The sequence below is a fragment of the Lontra canadensis genome, unplaced genomic scaffold (assembly GCF_010015895.1).
Source record: "Lontra canadensis isolate GAN:19392208 unplaced genomic scaffold, GSC_riverotter_1.0 scaffold166, whole genome shotgun sequence".
NCBI lineage: Eukaryota > Metazoa > Chordata > Mammalia > Carnivora > Mustelidae > Lontra > Lontra canadensis.
Genome location: NW_022631160.1, coordinates 397,793 through 419,890, shown reverse-complemented (window position 1 = coordinate 419,890; position 22,098 = coordinate 397,793). Strand labels below are relative to the sequence as shown.

The following is a 22,098-nucleotide window of genomic DNA, read 5'->3' as shown; positions in this document are numbered from 1 at the left end:
TGGAGTGCAAATTTCTTTGTGGCAGTGTACGTGCACACCCATCAGTCTTAGCAATCAGCCAGGCTGGGAGTGAGGTTGTTAACTGCTGATGGAAGGTGGGTTGCCCGGTGAGGGCACGTATGCTCCTGGAAGAAGATCACTATGCTTCTGCCCAGCAGTGGCCCTGGGAGGCCCTGCTAGCAGGGCTGAGATTTCTTATGGGAAGCAGTTCTATTTTGTACCCATGTGAGAAAGAAAGGGAGGGAGGGAGGGTGGGGAAGGAAGGAGGGAGGGAGGGGAAGGAAGGGAAAGGAAAGGAAAGAAGAGAGAGAGAGAGGAAGGAAGGAACGAATGAATGAACAAACTGGTTTCAGAGTCAGAGACTTGTGCCTGGTCATTTCAGACTGGACATTTTTATTTTTTAAAAGATTTTATTTCGTTATTTATTTGAGAGAGAGACAGAGCACAAGAGGGGGGAGAGGCAGAAGGAGAGAGCGAGAGACAAGAAGACTCCCCTATGGAACCCAAAGACAGACACGGGGCTTGACCCCAGGACTCTGAGATCATGACCTGAGCCAAAGTCAGACACTTAACTGACTGAGCCACCCAGGTACCCCAGATTGGACATTTTCAAAATCAGGTGTTACCACTCATCAAATTTGGGGGGAAATCCTTTAATAAACTAGGTGTTACCACTCATCCTATTTTTTGGGGGAAAGCCCTTAATAAACTGTCTGTGGAATGTCCAACCCAAAATCAGAAGGCACTGCTCCTTGTAGAATCTACCTGGGAAACTAAGCTTCCTGCTTTCCAGGGCTGTCAGCTCTAAGCCAGGGCCTTGCCTTGTTGGAACCTTAGTGGTGGAAGCAGGCAAGGGAGGGGGAGCTTGAACCACCCAGCCACCTACAATGGGCTCTTTTCCTTTTCAGCCCCAGCAGGTAATCTTTGCACCGAGGACTATTATGAATGGAATGACTGAAGTAGTCTCAGGTTCACTTGGGGAAGAAGGGAGGGCAGGCATGAGATGACTCAGTTTCCCCTTAGGTCACCAGGCTGGAGAAAGGCAAAATGGCTCAGGGAAGTCCAGACAAGAGTAAGGTTCAGATCAGTGGGTGCTCTACTCCATGGTGCTTATTGGCCCGGGACTGTTAGCTAACTGGGCACGGCACGGAGAGAGGGGAAGTAACACACATCTCTCTCATTTCTTTAAACCTCAGATTTCAGCTCCTGTCAGGCTCCCAGAGAAGGTCAGTGGTGTTTGTGAACTGAACTGACCCAAGTTCGTTCTTGAGAGAGTCTGAGTACTCTACTGATAGCAATCTCTGATGGACTTTTCCTGGATTGGAAGATCCAGGAAGAGTCCAATGGCACTGGATTCTTCACTCTTTTAAGCACTCATTGTCCATGGAAGTCTTCTGGTTGGCCCCAGTCTCTTTGTGTGATGAGACGTGGGAGACTTGCATCTGGGCTTGGCGATCTACTCTGTCAAAGAGCAAACTAGAGAAAAATTGGAAGCATGTGGAGCCAATTCCTCCATGCTCCATGGAGCGTATCATCTTTGCTGTGGCCCACGTCATGCCTTGTTGTCGAGGACTGAGTCCTAGTCATCCCCATGTCCCTTCCAGGGGTAAGGACAGTGTATGGGACACAGGAGACAGTGATACCTATAGCTTGGAGACAGAGAAATCCACCTCAAGCCTCGGAGTTGGCCACTTACTACATGTGGGGTGTTACTGAGGTCGGTTGACTTACGATGACATCAGTTTCCTGGTCTGTATATAAAAAAGACTTTTGAATGAGAAAATAGATATGAAGTACATGGAAGGTAGTGGGCGCTCAGGAGACAGCAACTGTCACCATCACCATCATCACCAGTAACATTTATTACACACCTTCTGTATGCCCATCCTTATGCTTGACCTTGACATGGAGGCTGAAGGAGAAGCAGTGATTTCTGCCCCCAGGTTAGTATGTAGTGGGAGAGAGAGGATGTACACAATGAAAATTTAAGTGCCAATCACAGGGAGTACAGTCATGATACGGACCTCCGAGGAAGGAAAGTTTTCTAGGACCTGCCAGTAAGGCTGCCCAGAGGACGTGGATGCTAATGTAGGCTGGGATAGATTGGATTTATAGTACCGGGAGGGAGGATGGGGAGGAGAAGGAAGGATTTTCTTGGCCTGGCCCAGCCCAGGCCAACACCCAAAGCTGGCAGCGTCCCTTACTTCCTGTTGGCTGTCAGCGCTCAGGTTTAGTGCTAGGTCAGCTTTCAGGGTGCAAATACTGGGCTGGCCGCTGGAGGTCGACAGAGATTGAGGAATAGGGAAGCTACCAGGGAGAGAGAATTTCCTTGGGGAGTCTACTCCTTTGATTCAACAACCTACCTAATGCCTCATTTCCCCACCGCTGAAATCCCACCTCCTCCTTCCCACACCTTTAGAGCCCTAATCACCTCTTAGTTCAGAAGCCCCCAGCTTCCTGTCTTCCCCACCCCTTCCCAGGACACCAGTCCAAGGAAGAAAATTCCTCCTGAGGTTGGGGGCTGCTGTCGGCTCTATTTTGTGTCCTGGAGAGGATCTGTGAAAGAAAAACATCCAGGCCAAGGAAATTCATGTTCCCCAGAGAAGCTGGCATCCTGTAAGATGCTGGGTGTTTCCTTAATTGAAGTCTTAACCCCAACCCCAAGTTAGGCAGCCCTCTGGGGAGGTGGAGGTATGGTGGGGGCAGGGTGGTAGAGGCTAGGTGGGGAGACTAACAGCTTAGACGGGAACTGGGAACTCACTGATCCCAGGAGGGAACACTGGGCCCCTCCTGACTGAAGGTAGGACAGGAGGTCTCTAAATCATATGGACTAAGTTGTGAACGGGGAGGGGAGGTTTCAATGTCAGAGGTCCTGGCTACGTTGGCTAAGGGGCAGCTGTAGGCTGGTGGGCCTCAGTGCCATATATCTGCCAGTGGGTATCTGGCCAGCTGGGTTCAGCCCCTTATCTCTCCTCAGGATGCCCCCAGGGGCTCATGACCTCTCTATCAGTGGGCCTGGGTTTATCAGTCAAGGAAGCCGTGGGCTGACCCTTTAGCCCTCGAGGCAGGGTAGGATGTAGGAAGTTAGCTCATAGGCTGGGGAGAGGTCAAATCTAAGAGGGCTGGAGAGATGAGGAAGCATCTACTCTTCCCTTTGCTCCTTGGGTTGTCCAGATGTTTGCTCTGCTTCGGGTGTTCCTCCAAGGGAATTTTATTCCCTGCATTTATGGGGCCTGACATGTCCAGTGTGTTCTCTAAGGAGCCAGGAGCAGGACTGGGCGAAGATGCTATTTCTCCAGCTAGCATCATCCTCCCCCAGGCCTGCTGGCCTTCTGCGATGGGGAGCCAGGCTGGGGTCAGTGACAGGTGGGGACTGCTACTGCTTCCCCTCCCCCAAACTCCTGAGACTTTGACAGTGATGAATGGCCCAGCCCTGCTTTGCATACTCTCCAAGTCACGGGAGAGTGAAAGAACAACAGGAGGCCTGCCCCTACCCCTAGTGCTGTGGGATTACCCCCCTTTAGACTGCCCCCTGCTGGGCTAGAGAGCACAAGACAGGAGGGACCGCTAGAGGACACAGGAGGGCAGGGAGGTCCAAAGACAAGGCTTCCGAGGAGCCCAAGGTCCCAGCTGCTGTTCAGACCCTTGTGCCCCCTTCTCTGCCACACCTAGCCATGCTCCGTCTCAGATGTCCTGTTCCAGGCTCTTTCCAGGGATGGGGGCAGGTCACTTGCCTATATGGGACCTGAGATTTCTAGAAGTCCAGGGTAGGGTGAAGTGGAATAAGGAGAGGATAAAGAGCGAGGGGGGGAAGGGGCAGGCAGGACCATCTCCAGAAGATAGGCTCCTCCTTTCCCCAGTATCCCACCCACAGCCTGAGCAGGGGCCAGGCTGACACCTGGAAGATCAAGGCAATCTCAGTGCAAACATCTGTAAACCAGGTGTGAAGCTGGGGCAGAGACTGGGGGTTAAGAGTCTGGTTGAACCTTGGGCGTTGGGACCACCCCCTCCTTCACCAGCCACTGAAAACTGCCATGGCTGCCGTGGAACTAGACCTGCAAGGTTTACCTCCCTGGGGCTGGATCTGACCTAGTCGTGGGGTGTGGTGCATGCAGGAGAGGGGAAGAGGGAGAGCGGGAGGGCTCCAGCCCCACCCTGGGTTTGCCCCGAGACTAACCCAGAGATGGAGTGATTTGGGAAAAACCAGGTATTTGTGGGGGAAGGAAGACAGCCTGGGTCCCACACAGATGGCAGCCAATCTCAGCCAGCAGAGCCCTGAGGGCAGAGGGAAAAACAGGAGAGAAATGGACAGTGGGAATGAACCAGCAGGGCTCAAGAGAGAGCTTCACCGGTGGAGGTTGGCGGGGGAGGGGATGCAGACCATTTGAGCCTGGAGCCTCAGTTTTTCTCATCTCTAGAGTAGACCTACCAATGTCTACCTCGGGGATGTTGTGAAAATTAAACTCCGCTAATACAGCACCAAAGGTGAAAGTACCCAGCTACAGTGCCTGGCATACGGTGGGTATTCAAGAAACACAGCTCCCCCTCTCCCTGTAGGGAATCGTTGTGTGTGTCTGTGAGGAGGGTATGTGCAGAGGCTGTGGGTCTCTGTGTGGACAGACAGGAGACCAAGGGCAGGCTGGGGATGACCCGATCTAATAGAGGGTTGCTAGCCTCACTGGGCTCGCCCAGCTTACATTGCCCCGGGCCTGGGATAGGCTGTTCGTGCTCTGACACTTTGGTATGCAAGGCCCACACCTTGGCACATACTCCTTTCCAGAGCCTTGGGATATCAGTGTAGACTCATGAGAATCATTGGTTATAACACAAATTGGGTAGCTCAATAGTCTAGGTTAAAATCATGACATTTCTACTTCCTGGCTGTGTGGCTTTAGGTAAGTTAATTCACCTCTCTTGTCTCAGAGTGTAGGGCAGGCAAGTATAGGTCGAGGACAAGGGCCACAGAAATTGAGGGGGGGTGTGTGTGTGTGTGTGTGTCTGTGTGTCTGTGGTGATGCTGATCTGGGAGGCCCAGGGAGGGGTGTGACTGCTACTGGAGCAGTGAGGGCTTGGATAAGAGAGGATCCATGTGCTGCATGGATCCCAAGTTCTTCTCAGTCTCCCCTTGGGGGGAGGTAATTTCTCCCTACCTCAGGGGCCTGGATCCTTACATCTGAGGCCCTTCTTGGGTGGCACAGACAGTGGGGTCCTGGAGTCAGTGATCCTGGCTGCGGCTGAGAGTAGGTCCGGTCCTACTACTGAGGCCCCTAGAGCTGGAGTGGACAGGCTGAGGCAGAAAGGTTGTGCTGTGACCAGCGGTGACCAGCATGTAAAGCAGGCATCAACACAGAGAGCCCTCTCCTCTTTCCTCTGCTGCCATCTCCACCCAGAATTAGGGGGTGCCAACGCACAGTCAAGTTGCTTAGGGTTCCCAAGTCTGGCACCATAGCCTCATTTCCCCCTTCCCCGACCTGGTTTAGGGCTTGCCTCCCAAGAGACACTGGGGGCGTGTTGGCAGCAGAATGTGAGGCTGGTGTTGGGGTTGGTAGTGGTGATTTTAGGTGGGAATCTTGAGATGTGACCAGGAACACAGATGGATAGTCCCAGGCCTAGCAACCTGTGAACGAAGAGTAGAGTCCTGACCCATCCTGACGCTGCTCCCTTCCAAGCGTGAGCCAGCTTTTGACCAGGAATAAATTACGTAAGCGAGTAGGCAAGAAGGGTCTGAACATGTGACAAGTCAGTATGGTACAGGCTTTGGAATTGGTTTAGGCTTTGGAGACAGATACACCTGGGGAAATGTCTTGCTTCTACCACCGATTAGTTCAGTGACCTCAGTGGAGCTATTTCTCTTCCCTGAGCCTTGTCTTCCCTCTTATGTGAAATGAGGGGTGTGGAACTTATCTCAAGGGACTATGAGAGGAAACCCACCTAACATGATTCTTGGCACAGAGTCAGCACTCAGTAAGCAGCAGGCTTCTTTCCATACTCAGGCGTTACGCACACACTTCAAGGGATCCTAGTCCCCAGGCTGGACTATTGGTGTGCCCTTGCACCTTGTTCTCATCTCTCCTTGTCCACACCTCAATAAGGGGTCCAGCTGTCAGGTGAGAGACCCGACTTTGCTTCTCCTGATCTCTGTCCCCCCAGAACGTTTTCACCCTCGAGGCCCTGGCCCTAAAAGGAGGAGGGGCCTAGCTTCTCCCTTCTTATTCCATCCCTCCCAAATCCATGTCCACTCTAAAGCCAAAGAGATCATCATAGGATCCAGTGAGAAACACCTACTTGAGTGCGATAAGGACATGAACTTGTTTAGTAAACGGTAGAACCCTTTGGGAATGTTGCTTACCTGTCTCCATCAAGTAGCAGCAAGGAGACTATATCCCAAAGCCAACCTCAAACCCAGATCTTCCTCCTAGTGCTTTCCCTTCCACCCCATACTGGACCGCGGTTCTTGCCAAGGCTACCACGCCCGTCCTAAGTCTCAAGATCAAGTCAAGCGCTAGGTTTCTGTGTGTCAAGCTCCTGGGTGAGAGCTTCCCATTTCTCCCTGGCTCCCGCAGTGCTATGGAAGACCAGTAGGGGGAGACATTACCACGTGGGTATGCCTGTTGGGGTCGGACCAGGAGAGCGGGCCGGACCGGGAGGGTCTGAGCTGTGGGATGGAGCCAAAGTTATAGGCAAGGAAGCGAGGAGGGGCGGGGAGAATGGGCCAGGGCTGGAAGACAAAGCCCCAGATGGTGAGGCCGGGAGGGCCTAGAGTCTGGCGTCTTGGGGCCAGGACGCTCGCTTTTGCTTTTTCAAAAGGCGTCTGCCTGCACCCTTTCCTCTTTGCCCAGGAGGTGTCTTTCGTTATCGAGGTGCCCCCTCACATCCCCGCTGGCCTATTCCGGGGTCTTGCCTGCCCCTTCAGACAGAACAAGACTCTAGGTTTGGGCTCCCAGGTCCCACAAAGCTCTCCACTGAGGCTGAGAATCCAAAGGCCTGGTCCCCAGGGGCAAAGAGCGCACCTCCCACCCACCTCCATCTGGTACTTGATCTCTCTTGAGTCTCCATCACCTATCGGATCTGTGTGTTTAGGACTCCAGGTCCAAGTGCAAGCAGACACTGCATTGTGAGGTAAGAAGGAGGAAGGCCCACCAGAGCCCTACGTGAGATGGGACGGGGAGCAACCAGGCTACTTTTGCCACAGAGGTGGGCGCAGAGCAGGACTTCAGGGTTCCTGTATAAAGAGAATGGAAGTACGTTCCCGGGATACTTGCGACAGGGCCCATCTGGTTCAGTGGGCCAGAGTGTCGACTAGGCGCGCGAGAGGAGAGCAGGCCGACAGCCCTAGAGGAACGCCAACTTCCCACCGGCCGAGCGCTCTGGGAACGAGACTAAAACGGACCCACCCCTACCCGCAAGAGCCGCACTCTCAGATTGGTGCCATCGTGAGCACGGCGTCCTTAAGAGCTCCCAGGAGCCCCGCCCCCTTCCTGTTCTGGGGGGCGTGACAGGGGACAAGGACCCCGAGACGGAGCTTCCTATTGGCTAAAAGGAGTAGGGTCGGCCTTGCGTTCGCCTGAGCAGGGGAGTAGACAGCCCAGCGGCCGCCGGGAGAGTCTATGCGCGCTGGACAGCAGTGGGAGGCGTGTGAGAATCGCACTGGCCGCAGACCTTCGGGTGCAATCGCCGGGGAGCTAGGACTCGGCGACGGGGCTGCGGAGCGGCCCAGCCGAGGCTTCAGAAGCGCAAATCGATGGGACTATCTCGCTCCGCTGCGTCTTCCCGCTCTTCTGAGTACACTGAACGGGGCCCCCGCTGAAGTAGAAGCTGTCGGTGGGGCGCGCAGCCCAGAGTCCCAGTGTGGCCTGGAAGAACGGAGACCGTGCCAGGGCGACCCAGCCGGGAGCCCCCGGACTGAGCTCGCATTGTGGGGAGACTCCCACTTCTTCCAAGGGCCGTCGATCCCGGGACAGTCGAGGCGTCGGTGCGGCCACCGAGTCCTCAGTGGGGAGACCCAGTCAGGGAAAGGGCGCGCAGTCCCGAACAGTCTCGGGGAGCCCAGTGGAATCGGGCGGGATCACCGGGGGCGCAGAGCCCCCGTCGCGCCTCGTGCGGCGGAGAGACCAGAGGAGCGAGACCTCGGAGGCCGCGGCCCATGCCCGGGCTGGGGACGGCTGCCCAGTGAGTCCGCCTGGCCCGCCGGGCGGAGAAGAGCGACGCCGAAGCCGGCGGGAGGGGAGCACTTCAAGGCCGGCGACTGCGGAGGATGGGCGCCTGAGCGGTTCAGAGCGCAGCGCAGCACGGGAAGGCGAGGCCAGTTTGCTGAGGAGGCGCCAGGGGATCCCAAGTGCAGCCTGCTCCTGGGAAGATGGCCCGGCCTGGGCAGCGTTGGCTTGGCAAGTGGCTTGTGGCGATGGTCGTGTTGGCACTGTGCCGGCTCGCCACGCCGCTGGCCAAGAACCTGGAGCCCGTGTCCTGGAGCTCCCTCAACCCCAAGTGAGTAACTTATTGGCTCAGGTCCCTGGGGGTGGGAGGCACTCCTGAAGGGTGAGGCCACGCGCCCCCGAGTGCGTGTGGGGAGGTGTTTCGAGGAGGAGCGGCGCCCCATTTTGTCTCTGGCGTTTTCGAGTGTGTTTTCCTGCGGGCGGGTGGGGCAGGGTGCGGCGGGGTGGAGTGGGGGGCACTCGGCTGGCTTGTGACCCCTTGGCTTCCGCGCTCTCTCCTTCGCACGCCCCCGATCAAGTCCGGATTGTCGCGCCTGGCGGAGCTGGGAGTCCGGGCGCTCGAGGGCGCACCCGAGAGCTGGGTGGGGGAGAGAACGCATTCCCCTATGGGGCCCCTGGGAACGTGGCGGTTTTCTCCGAGAGCCGCTTTAGGGGCGAGCTTGACCTGGGTGGGGGACGAGGCCGGAACACAGGTTTCTCGTTTGTTTGGCTGTGAAGGGACCAAGGCTCGGGACTCCGCGCTTGGGGCGGGTGGCTGCACATGTATCCCCATTCGGGCTTCTCCCATTTCCATTTCTCTTTCTTCTCTCTTTGCTTCCCTAGCTTTTCGCTTTGCCGTCTCTTCTGGCCCTTCTTTTCTCCCTATCGGGGCCGTGGAAGGGCGGGCGCCGCTCCCAGGCTCACAAAGGCGGCCGGTGGAGAGGGGCGGAGTGGGAGAGGGATTTGTTGGGGAGGGGGGTTCGATCCAGCGCCTGTCGGGGGTCCAATGGAGCCAGCGGCAGAGCTTCGAGGGCCAGCCCAGGCAGAGTGGCGTCGGAGCTGGCGAGGGAGGGGGGGTGGGGATGGAAGGATTCCTGGCCAGGCGGGTCCCGGTGGCCCCCCGCCCTATGTCCCTCAGATTGGGAAGCTATGCTTAGTTTTTCCCAAGGGGTTGGGGATGTAGCCATGTAGAGGAGATCCTTTCTTTTCTTCCTCTTCCTTCCCCTTCACAATCCCCCCCACCCCCAAACAACACACACACCTTTTAGGGCGGTGGCTCAGTGGTTTCTGGGCTGTTAGTGAAGAGTCTGGGGCTGTGTAGTGACCTCTGGACCTTTTACTCTTTTGGCATTCAGGACTGGGGTTGGAATCCAGGGTCAAGATTGGTCTTCCTGTTTTGTGGAGGTCCCTGGTGATGTGCAGATACCCCTACTTAGTGGGAAACTGGGGGGCTTTGGCCTGCCCTCTGCGCTCTCTGATTTTTGTATCTGTAATCTCTTTCCACTCTCCTGGGCTCCCCGGCTAACTTCCCAGGCTCCTGCCTGCCTTGGCCTCTTACCTTCCAGGGACAGTGCATCTCTCAGCCCTGGAGTGGGAGAAGGCCACTTCTCTAGTTCTGTTCTTGGGTTAAGGTAGGGTCCTATTTACCGGTTTGTGGGATGGCTAAAACAAGGTGAGTGTATAGGGTTCCGGAAAGGAAACAAGGTACAAGGAAAGTGATTGACAAGAATTTCTCTCCCTCCCAGGAGCCAGACTGGGTGCAGCACTTTCCTAAAAGCAGGGAGTTAAGATAGTCTGGGGGCCCTGAGCTATTTAGCTCAAGGGAAAGGGTTGTGAAGAGCCCAGTTTCCCCCCACCCCCACCCCCTGCTTACAGGGGAGGTGGAGGCTGGAAATGCTCTCTCTCCAGTCAGGATAGCTGAAATCCGCCTGGGGTAGCCCATTATAGGGGCTCATGGGAGTGACCTAATTGCTCTCTCGGGTCTCTAACCAGAGATAGCAGGCAGCTCCGCAGCTGGAAAGGAGCCCTCCTGCAGAGTTGGAGGGGGGGTGCTGGGAGAAACAAGATCTCTCTGAGCTTCTCCCTTTTTGTGTTTTGAGCCTTTAGTGCTGTGGACCAGTTCCCAGGTTTTTTAGTTCCACCCACCCCACCATCCACTTCAGGCTGAGGGCAGGCATCTGGGTGCAGGGTGAGGACTCAGTAGGACTACGTAGGACCCGCACAAATTCTGTCCTGTAATTGAGCAGATCCCAAGAATGGTGGGGGACTGATGCTCGTGCCTCTGCATGCCCCCCAGTTCCATCCATGCCCAGGGGTCTGTGTGTGTTGGTGCATGGGGGGCTGGGCAGGAGGACAGGAGGGAGGCACTGCCCTCAGCTCCACAAGAGCTCCAGGGGCTGCTTCTGCCACCGCGCCCAACCCTCAGGCTGCCACAGCCTTTCAAATAAACAGTCTGTCTCTGTCTGTCTCTCCCTCTTTGCCTCCTGCACGAGTTCTCCCTCTCAGGTCTGTGTTGGTTCGCCCTCTCACACCCTCTGTGAGCCTCACTCACCTCCCCTCTCCAGTGAGGCTCGCCCTGCTCTCCCTCTTTCTCACACTCCCTCTCACTCTTAGTCACTCTCTGCCTCTTTTTCTCAAGTCCTTTTGTTTCTCGAACATGCCCGTGCTCTCCCTCACAGGCTCATTTTCTCTCTCCCCTCCCCTCTTCCTCCGTGCTTTTGGTCTCTTTCCTCAGCCTTCTCAGGAGCTGGTACCCCCCCCCACTCAAATCTCCCAGTGCCTATAAACCTTGCTTAATTGCTTCCTTCTTGGGGAAAAGAAATCAAAATAAAGAAGTGGTGGGGCTGGGGGTATGTTTCCAGGTTCCAGGGTGCATGCAGCCCCAGCCCTGACTGAGAGAGGGGAGCAGGAAGCTCTGACTTAAGACTTCCAGGCTCTTTCCCAGAATTGGTGCTGGGGTCTTTCAGCGTGAAAGTCTCTGGGTGGTGAGGGCTTCTGCCTCTCCTTTGCCCCTCTTGTCAGATTTGCCTGATGAGCGTGGGGAGTGGGCTCTAAGTTTAGTCCCACTACAGGTTGGGAGAAACCAGAGGGTATGCATGTGCTTTGTTGGGTTGGGGGCTGTGATGGAAGGTCCCAGAGTGGCCCCCTCCCCCTAGCCTCTTCTCCAGAGAGCTTGGGGCAGCCGGCAGGCCTCACACTTGAGTCCTCAGCCAAGTCCAGCTGCTGCAGTTCAGTCTCTCTGTCCCATTCTGACCCCTTCCTAACCCCCCACTCAGGTTCCCCCACCTCCAGGGAGTGGGAATGTGCCTGAGATCACATTACACCTTCCCAAAAGGGGGTGGGGGTGGGGGGGTTCGGCTTGGTGTCCAGGACCCTTGACTCCAGCCAGCATGGGTGGGGGCAGCTGCAGACCCCAACCCAGGCTTGCCTGCTAGGAGCCAAAATGTTGGTCCCAGCCCCCTCACAGCTGTTCCAGCTCACAGTCCTGGGGAGGCCAGCTCAGGGGGCCCCTTTCCGGGGCGGCTAGAGACCTGACCTCTTCTACTCTGTGGCTGATTGGCCACAGGTGGGGGCTTGAGAGTGATGGGAACCCGGCAGCTCCTAAAGTTTCCTGTTCCCCTCCCTCCCCACCCCTACCCCAGGCGGTCAGGCCAAAGCAAGAAGGGCCTGTGAGGCTGGGGTGGGGGCTAAATGGAGGGTTCCCTGTTTCCCCTCAGGTTCTCTGCCGCCTCATCAGCTCAGGTGGATTGGGATGGACAGGCCCTGGACACTACTGTTTTCTGGGGTTGGGACTGTGGAAGGGGTGGGCCAGCCAGGAGGCTGCTTGTTGCCACTAAAACACCAGGTTTGGGGGAGGGTCCACTCTGTGATTATTGGGCAAGTTGTGGTGGGGGGCATTGCTCACCAGCCACATCCTGGATTCCTGGCCCTGGAATAGCAGCCCCTCCTGTGTGTGTTTTCATAGTGGGCATTTTGGGGTGGGGGTGCCAGCAGCCAGGAGTGGAAGCTCCTTTAGCTTCTTCTAAATGGTACTGTGTTTGGCAGGCCAACTTAACAGTCAGGCAGCACCTTTCTACTTACTTACAAAGCATCCTCCTATGTGAGTTCGTTGGTGGTTCCCATCAGCCCTTAGGAGTAGGAATTGCCCCCCTGCCCCCCGCCGCCTGTTTCCAGATGAGAAGGCCTGTGCCTGGAAGAAGGAAGTGACTTGTCTAGACTCAGCTCACAGGGGGCAGAGCTTGCTGTATGCCATTCTTTCCATGCCATCCTGCTCCCTCAGGAGCTAGGAGAGAGAGGAATTCAAGGTGGGGTTTGGAAAGAGGAGCCGGCTCCCTGCCCCTGGGTTCCCCTCTTACCTCACAGGTGTGCGTGCATCTGTCCTTGTGACTCAGGCCCTGCCTGCGTGGGACGAGCAGTGTCCTGGCTTCCTCCTTCCATTTGGTTAGGTCTGCCTCTGAGGGCAGCCTGCTTCAGTCACCTGAACTCAGGGCGGTCAGCTCCTGCCTGGCACTCTCCCTTCTGAGCTCAGAGTGGTACCTTGGGTTCCTCTCTGGGCCAGGAGCCTCACTTCCTCTCAGGGATCCCACAGAAAGCAGACAACAAGGAAAGGGGTGTGAGCCCCCCTCCATTGGACCCAAGTAGGAGCCTGGGAGGGCCGAGGGAGGGCAGAGTTCAGTGTAGGTGGGGAGGGTGACTTCCTCTGGGACTCTCCTGGCTTCTCTGCCTCCGACAGTGCTGTGTGTGTGCCAGGACCCAGCTGCTGTTCCTGCCCACCCACGCCTGGGCGGGCACTGCTGGGACACGCCAGGCCTGCTCCTGCCCTCGGGGGCTGGGTGGAGCTGGGGGAATGAAAGAGGAGCCTTTAATTTGGGGGCTCCCCACCCTTGCTGGGATGGGAGCAGACTTGAGCTTTGGCTTGGGGTCTGTCCTCCACTCGTCCTACCACTCTGTGGGTACAGGCACAATGCCGCCGGGGTCCCCGCATCAAGGTGGTGGCTGGAGTCTACTACCAAACTTGGACCGGTGCGGTCTGGGACCAGGCTCTCCCTTCGGCCACTCTTTGACCACAGATTTCTAGAGCCTGAGGGAAGGAAAGCATGAACCTGGTGGAACATGGGCACCTTTCTGGGCATGACCCCCATAGCTGCAAGCTGCCCCCACTGCAGATTGTTTGTGTTTGGGCAGAGAGGGGCTCAGCGGGATGAAGGAAGCAAGAGGGCAGTTAGCCTCTGACCAGGCCACTGCCCCAGACCCTTCAGTCTTCTCGCCTCCCAGGATTTGTAACTAGCAGTCATGGCGGCACTTCTCAGCTCAGCAGAAAGGCTGAGGGAGAGACTTGGGCTAGGGTGGAAGGGAAGAGTTAGGCCATAAGAAGGAGCTGGAATGCTCCAACAGCCTCCCCCAAGTCCTTTTCCTCCCTGGGGTGGCTCACTGGGGTCCTGGGGCTATCAGAAGCTGAGGAGGGAAGGCCTCAGGGGTTACCATGGCGACCTGCTTTAGGCTTCCTGCTGGGCCTTGTCAATCCCCTTATTTTCCAGAAAAGGGCTTTGTCTGGGGGTGGCCCCAGGCAAGAAAGCTTGGCCTGATAATAGTTTTTGAAAAGTGGGGGATGAAGAGTTTAACTTGGGGACAATCTCTTTGTCCTCCTCTCTTGCCCCTACTCCTAACCTGACATGTATGAGGGGAGACCTGCAGGGTCCCCCTCACCCCCACCTGGATAGTATGACTAGTGTTGTACCTGGCTTCAGGCTTCGCTCTCGCTGGCTACACACCTGCCCCTTATGTCCCCTTGCCACTTTCCAGGGCTTCTCGTAGGCCAAGAAGCAGTTGTGATGTTTGAGAAGATGCTGTGGAGGCACCATTATAGGGGATCAGGGTCAGGGAAGGCAGGTCTCATCAGGCTCCTCTCCCTTTTGCACTTTAGGGGAAGGTGAGTTTCCCTCTGCCAGCTGCTATGCAAATGAACTGATGAATATTCATGAAGTCTTTTGCTGAGGTTGAAGAGAGTCTGAGCGGTGTTAGGGGCCATAGTTCTTTTTTCTACTCCCTCCTCCATCCACTGTATAGACATCTGTTTCCTCGATGGCTCTGGATTCAAGGTAGAGCCCCCAGTAGCTGGAAGCCCTGTGTTTCAGATCCGGAGCTCCAGACCCTGAGCGGCCATAGATGTGCTTAGAACAGCTAAGCCCCCGGTGAGGAAGCCAGGGCCAAGTGGCACGAGAGGTGAGATGACCTGTACCCATTTGCATGCCCTCTGTGCACCTGCCATCACCTCCATGGAAGGTCTCATTGAAGCGCAGCTCTGTGAGGAATCAGCCAAGGCTTTAGGTCTTCTTAGAGCCCTAGGGCTTAATGTCCCGGCGGAGGGTAGCCTCCTCCAGTCAGCTTGGAGCACCTCTCTTCCATAGGAATGTTCAACTAATCACACCGTCCCTCATATGAGGGACCTGGACTCAGTAGGTCTCGAAGTTTCCACTGGTTCTAAGAAGTTAGAAGTCATCGAATCCAGCTATCTGGGTGGACCCAGTGTGAGGCTGGGGAAATGAAAATGGCCTTGGGAATTATGGGGGCCTGGGGTGAGGCTGTTCCCTCTTCAGTGTTTATAGGGGCCTTCCCCCCATGCCTGCCTCCTTTTTGGCCCTCTAGAGTGCAGTAAATCCAGGTACTAAGGGAAAGACCTTCTTGTTGTGGTTTTTACCCTCCTGTAGAGGAAGATGGCAGGTCTCAGCTTGTCAAAGTCTCGTTTAACACAGAGGGAGGGCTGCCTTTCTTCATCTGCTTGGTCTAGACTCACCTCCTTGGGTATCATTTGCCTCCCTTGAGTGAGGGCCCTGAGCTCCCGGCAGGCCCTCGTACCTTGTGGTCCCCAGTGAGCAACAGGCCCCCAGGAAGTGGAGCCATGCTCTCCTGCTGTCAGCTCTGTTCCCTTGAAGTGCTACTTTCAACCCTCCATTGTCCTTGCTAGAAGGTCTGTCCCCAGTGGGATGCTTGTTGTGACACTTGAGGCCTTTCAGACTGGCCCCAGCTGAGCTTTTCCACCCCCTCTTCTGCTTCTGTCTACCAGTTGTGGGGCCAGTCACTGGCCTGGGGTTTGTGTTCTAGCCACTCCTGTCCATTCTTGCTCTGTGTTAACTTCTTATTTTCTTCCTCCTCCTCCCCCTGCCCCGCCAGGACCCACTTGCATTCTGCTCCTTCTGAGGAACCATCTCCTGTCAGATGAATTGTCTCCTTCCTCTCGCTGCCTCCAGCCCTTGCAGTTTGAGCCACCATCCTCCCACATAACCTACAGATAGCCTGGTACTGTCTGTTGCTAAAGCATGGATCCTTTTTACTTTTCTGACCCACAGCAGACAGAAAAATCCTCAAGGATGGGGTTGTAGCTTCTCTTCCTAGCCAGCCCCCGCCCTCGCCAAAAAACCCCAAGACTGGTGTCATAGGCATTTGCTGTTAGTATCTTGCCTCGTGGCAGACTAGACTGTTTCTAAGCAGGAGTCAAACATGTTGGTACCTACTATGTGCTAGGCGCTCTGCATGCACCACTGTACCCACTCCACGATCCTGGGGCAGGGGTGGTGGATAGGGCTCTTACCACTGCCAGTTTATAAGTGAAGAAGCTGAAACTCTGTGAGATCATACAGCTCATCCAAGGTCGCAGAGCTAGGAAGGGCCATGTCTGTCTGGTTCCGAAGTCTGTCTCCTTTCTCCTTCCTCCATGCTATTGCCTTGCTCCCAGCTCCAGCCTGCCCAGGCTCAGAAATGGCCAAGATAGCCCCATGGTTTGACTGTGGGCTTACGTAAGGACAGAGTGATAGGGGTAGATGGGCTTGGGCAGTTGCCCTCCCTCTGCTACTCCCTGGTCCCAGCCTTTAAAATTAGAAGATGAACCTGGCTCAGAAGGCATTTGGCCTGCTCCCTCAGGGTCTATAACAGGGACAGATGTAGAGGTGGAGGTATTAGAACACAGATGTGTGAGGTTCCTGGGACCATCTCTTACATGATCTGTTGTCGGTGTTTGGGCCATTTCTCCCCTCCGTCTGCTCTTTTTTAGGATTGAGACTAGTCAAGTTTGGGGACTCAGGTCCTCACGCTATGGGGGTTGGATGGGTCCCCCCTCTAAGACACTGGGCTGTAGGGAGTGGGGAATGCTGTGTAGAGTCGCACCTCGCCAGAGACTACCCATTACTCCTTGGTTCCAAGCAATGCCTCTTCCTCTCTCACTATCAGGCCCAAGATTAGCAAGGACGGGAGAGAAGGCTTGGGTCTCAGACAGATTGAGCTCCCCCAGTTGTAGTCTGGGAGCCACAGGGATGGTGGCTAAGGCATGTGTGGGCTCGTTGTATGTTTGTGTGTGTGCATCTGCACACACACACACGCACACGTGTGCTGGGGAGATGGTAGCAGTGGCTCTGAAGGAATGTAAGTGTGACGGGGGAAGGAGGAGAACAGGGCCACCACCTCCAGGCAGCCCAAGTCTGACACCATTGGCCATGTCAGCCCCCTGCGGAAATGCCACATTAGGACAAAAGCCTCCCCCAGGTAGGCCGTGCCCCACCCTGCCGAGCAGTCAAAGCCTGGCAGCCTTGCCCATGGGCCACCCCTTCCACACCCTGCTGGCAGTGTGATTGTCTCTCCTCACCCCAGCCTGAGGATGGTAGAAGGACGAGATACCTCTCCTTCCCATCTCCACCTAGCAGGCTCAGCCTGGCCTTCATGGTGTGCGCCCCCAATTCAGGGGAGGGCCCAGGACCCCCGACCCTGAGGCTGACTGTCTTCCCTTCTGGGCAGGTTCCTGAGTGGGAAGGGCCTGGTGATCTACCCAAAGATTGGAGACAAGCTGGACATCATCTGCCCCCGAGCGGAAGCAGGGCGGCCCTACGAGTACTATAAGCTGTACCTGGTGCGGCCCGAGCAGGCGGCTGCTTGCAGCACCGTGCTTGACCCCAATGTGCTGGTCACCTGCAATCGGCCAGAGCAGGAGATCCGCTTCACCATTAAGTTCCAGGAGTTCAGCCCCAACTACATGGGCCTGGAGTTCAAGAAGCACCATGATTACTACATTACCTGTGAGTCCCTTCCCATCATAGGGTTCTCTCTTACGTGGTAGCAGCAGAGGTTTCTAAGTAGTACAGTGAGCTAGCACATGGCCTGTCCTGGTCTGGACCCCTCTGAAGACCGGTGTGCTCTCCTTCCAACCTGGCCTGGGATTTCTGGCCCTAAAATTCACCAAGGGGGTGGCTGCCAGTCCCCTTTGCTCTAGAAGTTGGGTGGGGGAAGACTCCCAATTTGTGGTGCCCACCTGAAGTTCTCATTTTCTGGGCCTGCCTAAGGTCTAATCTTGGGAATGGCAGAGTTGTCAGAACTCTTTGGGATCAGCTGGCGGTTGGGCCTTTCTCATCATGAGAAATTGGCCCCAAGATGTGAAGGAGCTTCTTGCCCCATGTCACTCGGGGAGTTAGGGACAGTATTGGGACTCCAGCCCGGTTCACCTGACTGGGTTCCTTCCAGTCTGTGCAGGAGCCTCCCCCATGATTCTGGTTCTGATTGTTTTGCCTCTGAGCAACATGGCCCAAAGAGAAGATGCCTTAGTGTCCACTGAGAAAGAAGGGCTAAGGCCTGGTCATGATCAAGGAGTAGCATCCTTGGGGGAAGCGCTAGTCTCTGATGTGGGCTGGGTCCGGGGCTGGCTACTCTGTTCCCAGTGCAAGGGAGACAGGCGGAAAGGTTCGCAGGTAGGTGGGAGCTGCTTGCCACCCTCCCCAACTCCCAGTTCTGTTCTTATGGGATAAGTCAGCACTAGGATTTCTAGGTAGTGTGGGCAGACCTTTCTCTCCTGCTGACTTCTCTGGCTTCTTGCTACAGCTACATCCAATGGGAGCCTGGAGGGACTGGAAAACCGGGAGGGAGGCGTGTGCCGTACACGCACCATGAAGATCGTCATGAAGGTTGGGCAAGGTGAGTGCCCGGTGTGAGGGCTCCCCAGTTGAGCCTTTGCAACAGATGTCCCTGGCTGGGTATGGGTGCTTTCGGGAGTAGGGGAGGGGCAATAGGGTCAGAGTATCTGAGGTCTGACTTATAGGTCACTGTTGGCTTGTGCTAGATGATTGAGGTCCCTGGCTCACCCGTCCTCTCCCCACCCCCAGACCCCAATGCTGTGACGCCTGAGCAGCTGACCACCAGCCGGCCCAGCAAGGAGGCAGACAACACTATCAAGATGGCCACGCAGGCCCCCAGCGGCCGGGGTTCCCTGGGTGACTCTGACGGCAAGCATGGTGAGTGCTGTGGGTGTCTCCCAGAAGGGCAGAAGCCATTGCTTGGCCACCCTTTCAGGCCCTGTCTCTGAAGCGAGGCAGGACGGGGCCCAGCCAGGAATGGGCAGTGTGTCCCTGGGACCCGTGGCCAACCACGTCTCCCCTCCCTCCTCCTTCCTCAGAGACTGTGAACCAGGAAGAGAAAAGCGGCCCTGGGGCAAGCGGAGGTGGCAGTGGGGACGCCGACAGCTTCTTCAACTCCAAGGTGGCGTTGTTCGCAGCCGTTGGCGCTGGCTGTGTCATCTTCCTGCTCATCATCATCTTCCTGACAGTTCTGTTACTCAAGCTGCGCAAACGGCACCGGAAGCACACCCAACAGCGGGCGCCCGCCCTCTCCCTCAGTACCCTGGCCAGTCCCAAGGGGGGCAGTGGCACGGCGGGCACCGAGCCCAGCGACATCATCATCCCTTTACGGACTACAGAGAACAACTACTGCCCCCACTACGAGAAGGTGAGTGGGGACTACGGGCACCCCGTCTACATCGTCCAGGAGATGCCACCCCAGAGCCCAGCGAACATCTACTACAAGGTCTGAGGGCCCAGCGCAGCCTCGGGTCCCCGAGAGACAGTCGGCCAGGACTGCACCTCTCCTTTCTCCCCCACACTCCCTCCCCTGACCAGCTGTGCCCACCTTTGTATTTAGTTTTGTAGTTTCTTGGCTTTTATAATCCCCCTTTTGCCCTGCCCCCTGGGCTTCGGAGGGGGGTGCTTGTGTCCCCAGCCCCCACGCTCTTGTGCCTTCCCCCTCTGGCCAGGCCTCTGGGCTCTGCAGGGGCGCCCCTTCTTGGAGGGCAGGGTTGGACGCTGATGGACAGCAGGCAGGAAGATGCCCCCCCGGCTCTGCCCCCCTTCCCCCTTCCCCCCCCTTTCCCAGGACTGTTTGTCCGCTATGATCACTGTTTTTAATGTTTTTGTGTTCATTTTTTAGCTGTCAACTCATTTTCATCTGTTTTTTAAAGAAAAATGGAAAATGTAAAAGCCAGCCCCTCCTTGGGCTTTCTGAGCCTGGCCTGGCCCAGTTTAAGGGAACAAGGGCAGGATGTGGCCAGCCAGGAAGCATAGGATGGTATCTCTTTATAAACTCCTTGGTGTTTGGGGGAGGGGTGGCTTGGCCAGAGCTCTTCTTGTCCAGGAGGGAAGATGAGAGTGCCATTGGGCAAAGCATCTCACCCTGCCCTCCTGACCCTCCTTCTACAAAGCTGATCTTGGCAATGGGGTAGTGGCTGCCACCCTTCCACCCAAAAAAAAAAAAAAAAATCTCTTCCTTGTGGGATTCTTGGGCATCTCCTGCCTCCCTCACTCTCACGGTAATTAACGTCTTAATTGGCTGTTGCCTGGGGAACAGGAGAGCTGCTGCAGGCAAATGACCTCATGGGGGTGGAGGGAGGTGAGGTGCCCAGGTGGCTATTTGCCCTGCAGAGCTGGGAGTTCCCCCTCCCCCTCCCCGCCCGGTTCTCTTCTCACCTTTGGCATCCTTTGGCCTAGTGGGAAACAGAGGCCCAGGGCAGGGATCTAAGCGGGTATAAAGCCAGGTGGCCTGCTCCTTTTCTGGGCTCTAGCACAGGCAGGTGCCCCCCTCAACCCAGCTTCCGCTGCCCCCTCCAATCTTGGGCCAGGGCCTGGAAAGAGGAAGAGGCTGCCCAGGGCTGGGCCAGCACGCCGTGCACTTTGACCCCGGCTCCTTGCCAGCACGGCTGCTAACAGACTGCCACTGGAGTGCGCTTTGTAGGCGCTCCCCAAGTGGCCATGGGGAAGGAGCTGGGCCTGTCACCACCCACCTCTACACTGCCTCCTGGCCAGCTGCCCACCCCAGTGCCAGGTGGGAAAGGGAGCGAAACAGCCAGTCCCTTCCAGGTGGCAGTCGGAAGGGTTTTTTGTTTTTGTTTCTGTTGCCATTTGTGTAAATACTAGTCTTTTTGGAAGAAATAATGTAAAGATGTTTTGTATAAACTCTGAATTATTTTCTTGTTGCTTTTTTCTTAGAAAAAAAATGAGAACTAAAAAAAAAAATTAACCACATGGAGAAATGGGTGTAAAATGGTGTCATGATATTGGGGAATGAGGTGTGAGTATGTGAGTGTTTGTGTGTGTGTGAGAGAGAGAGAGATTGAGAGAGGGAGAGAGAAAGATTTCCTGTGCCCAAATCACTGACAATCTGGGCCGGTATGGGAAAAGGGTGGCTTTCCTAGTGGAGCAAGCTGTTTCAGGTGACCTAGGCCTGTCCTATTTTCCCCCACCCCACCCCAAGTTCTCTGCCCTCTTGTTCTGCTGGAGCCTGCAGCCCTTTCTCCCTGTCTGTCCCGTCACCTCTGTGGCACAGGCCATGAGCATCCGCCCAGTCTGTCATTAGGCTCTGCTAGAGAGAATTGATGGGGGAGGGGGTGTTCCCATGGAGACCTGGGTGTGTCCACAGGCACTGCCACCACCTGGCTGGAGCTACATCTGGGACCTGCTGGCAGGCCGGGCCCTGCCCTGCCTCAAGATACCTAAAGGTAGATAGAAATAACTTTCCAAGAGTTGGGCCTCAGCTGTGGCCCACTGGGGACTGGGGTTGCTTCAGGCCACCCAGTTCACTTCTTAGCCAGAAGAATCTTCCTCTCTTGTCTTCAGAGGTGGGCTACCCCAGAGTCCTCACTGTGCCATACTCAGGGGCTTCTGGCTGGCAGGCAAAGCCCTAGAGCTAAGCAGCCGTGAGCAGCCGTGAGCACCCAGTCTCCCACAGGCTGATGGTGCAGGAGGGTCTGGCCCCAATCCCTCAACAGAGAGGCAGAGTGGCAAGGGCCTGGGGCCTTCCTGCTCCAGTCTGGGGGTGGGGAGCTCCCTGTAGAGCTGGCCAAGGCAGATGTCAGGAGAGGAGGCAAGTGAGATCCCAGTAGCTTAGAAATGGGTAAGAAGGCACTAGAGGAAAGAAGAAGGAGGAAGGAAGGGGAGGGCTAGTTAGTGATCCAGAGCCCGAAGGCTTCGGAGAACCAGCCAAGGTACAGGCAGGGCTATGAGGGAAGTGGGAAGCACAGGGAGAAGGAAGGGGGAGGAGAGCTATGGGACCTGTAGGGTGAAGGGAAGGGAGGCTGGGCTGGAGCAGGGCTGGGCCCGGCTGGGGTGCTCCTGGAGCCAGCTGGGGCAGAGGCTGTTTATTTGGTTTCTCATTAACCAAAGGAAGTGCCTGGATCAGATGGGGCCTCTGCTACTTGACTGCCTGCCCAGAGTGGGGCCCCCAGCCTGGGTCGGGGGTTCTTTAACCAGGGCTTGGTTTTCAGGACAGGTTGACGTCTCTAACTGGGGTGGAGCTTGACCGGCTTGATTGAGCCCTTCATGCACTTCTGCAACTCAGTGTCCTTGGGTGGTCCCCCACTATCAGCTATCAGCTGCCCTCGCCCTGCAGGTGAGGGGTCGAATTCCTGGGGGCCCCTTGGGAGTAGCTTTGGGGGTGTGAAGGCAAGTCAGCGGGAGAAAGCTGGGGAAAGTGTGGGGCCATCTCTCCAACAGCCCAGATCTGTGACTGGCTCTTGCCACTTGCCCTGGCCTAGGGGCCGTGGCGGGTGCTGGATTGGGCTCGGTGCCCGAGCAGTGCTGGCCACACAGTGGTGCTCAGTAGCTCC

The 22,098-nt window shown here is 56.3% G+C and overlaps 1 protein-coding gene across 1 annotated transcript; it reads left to right on the top strand.

The window, feature by feature from the left end:
• Positions 1-7,601: 7,601 nt before the first annotated feature.
• On the top strand, positions 7,602-20,461 carry EFNB1 (ephrin B1). The gene is made up of 5 exons (XM_032845585.1): positions 7,602-8,484; positions 16,977-17,254; positions 18,051-18,143; positions 18,332-18,460; positions 18,622-20,461. The coding sequence occupies exons 1-5, from the start codon at positions 8,357-8,359 to the stop codon at positions 19,032-19,034; spliced, it is 1,041 nt and encodes a 346-aa protein (XP_032701476.1). The 5' UTR covers positions 7,602-8,356; the 3' UTR covers positions 19,035-20,461.
• Positions 20,462-22,098: the final 1,637 nt, after the last annotated feature.

Coding starts and splice junctions, on each gene's coding strand:
- EFNB1 (XM_032845585.1), top strand. CDS start 8,357: ATGGCCCGGCCTGGGCAGCGTTGGCTTGGCAAGTGGCTTGTGGCGATG. Junction 17,255..18,050: donor CCATGATTACTACATTACCT/GTGAGTCCCTTC, acceptor TTCTTGCTACAG/CTACATCCAATGGGAGCCTG. Junction 18,144..18,331: donor CGTCATGAAGGTTGGGCAAG/GTGAGTGCCCGG, acceptor CCCCACCCCCAG/ACCCCAATGCTGTGACGCCT.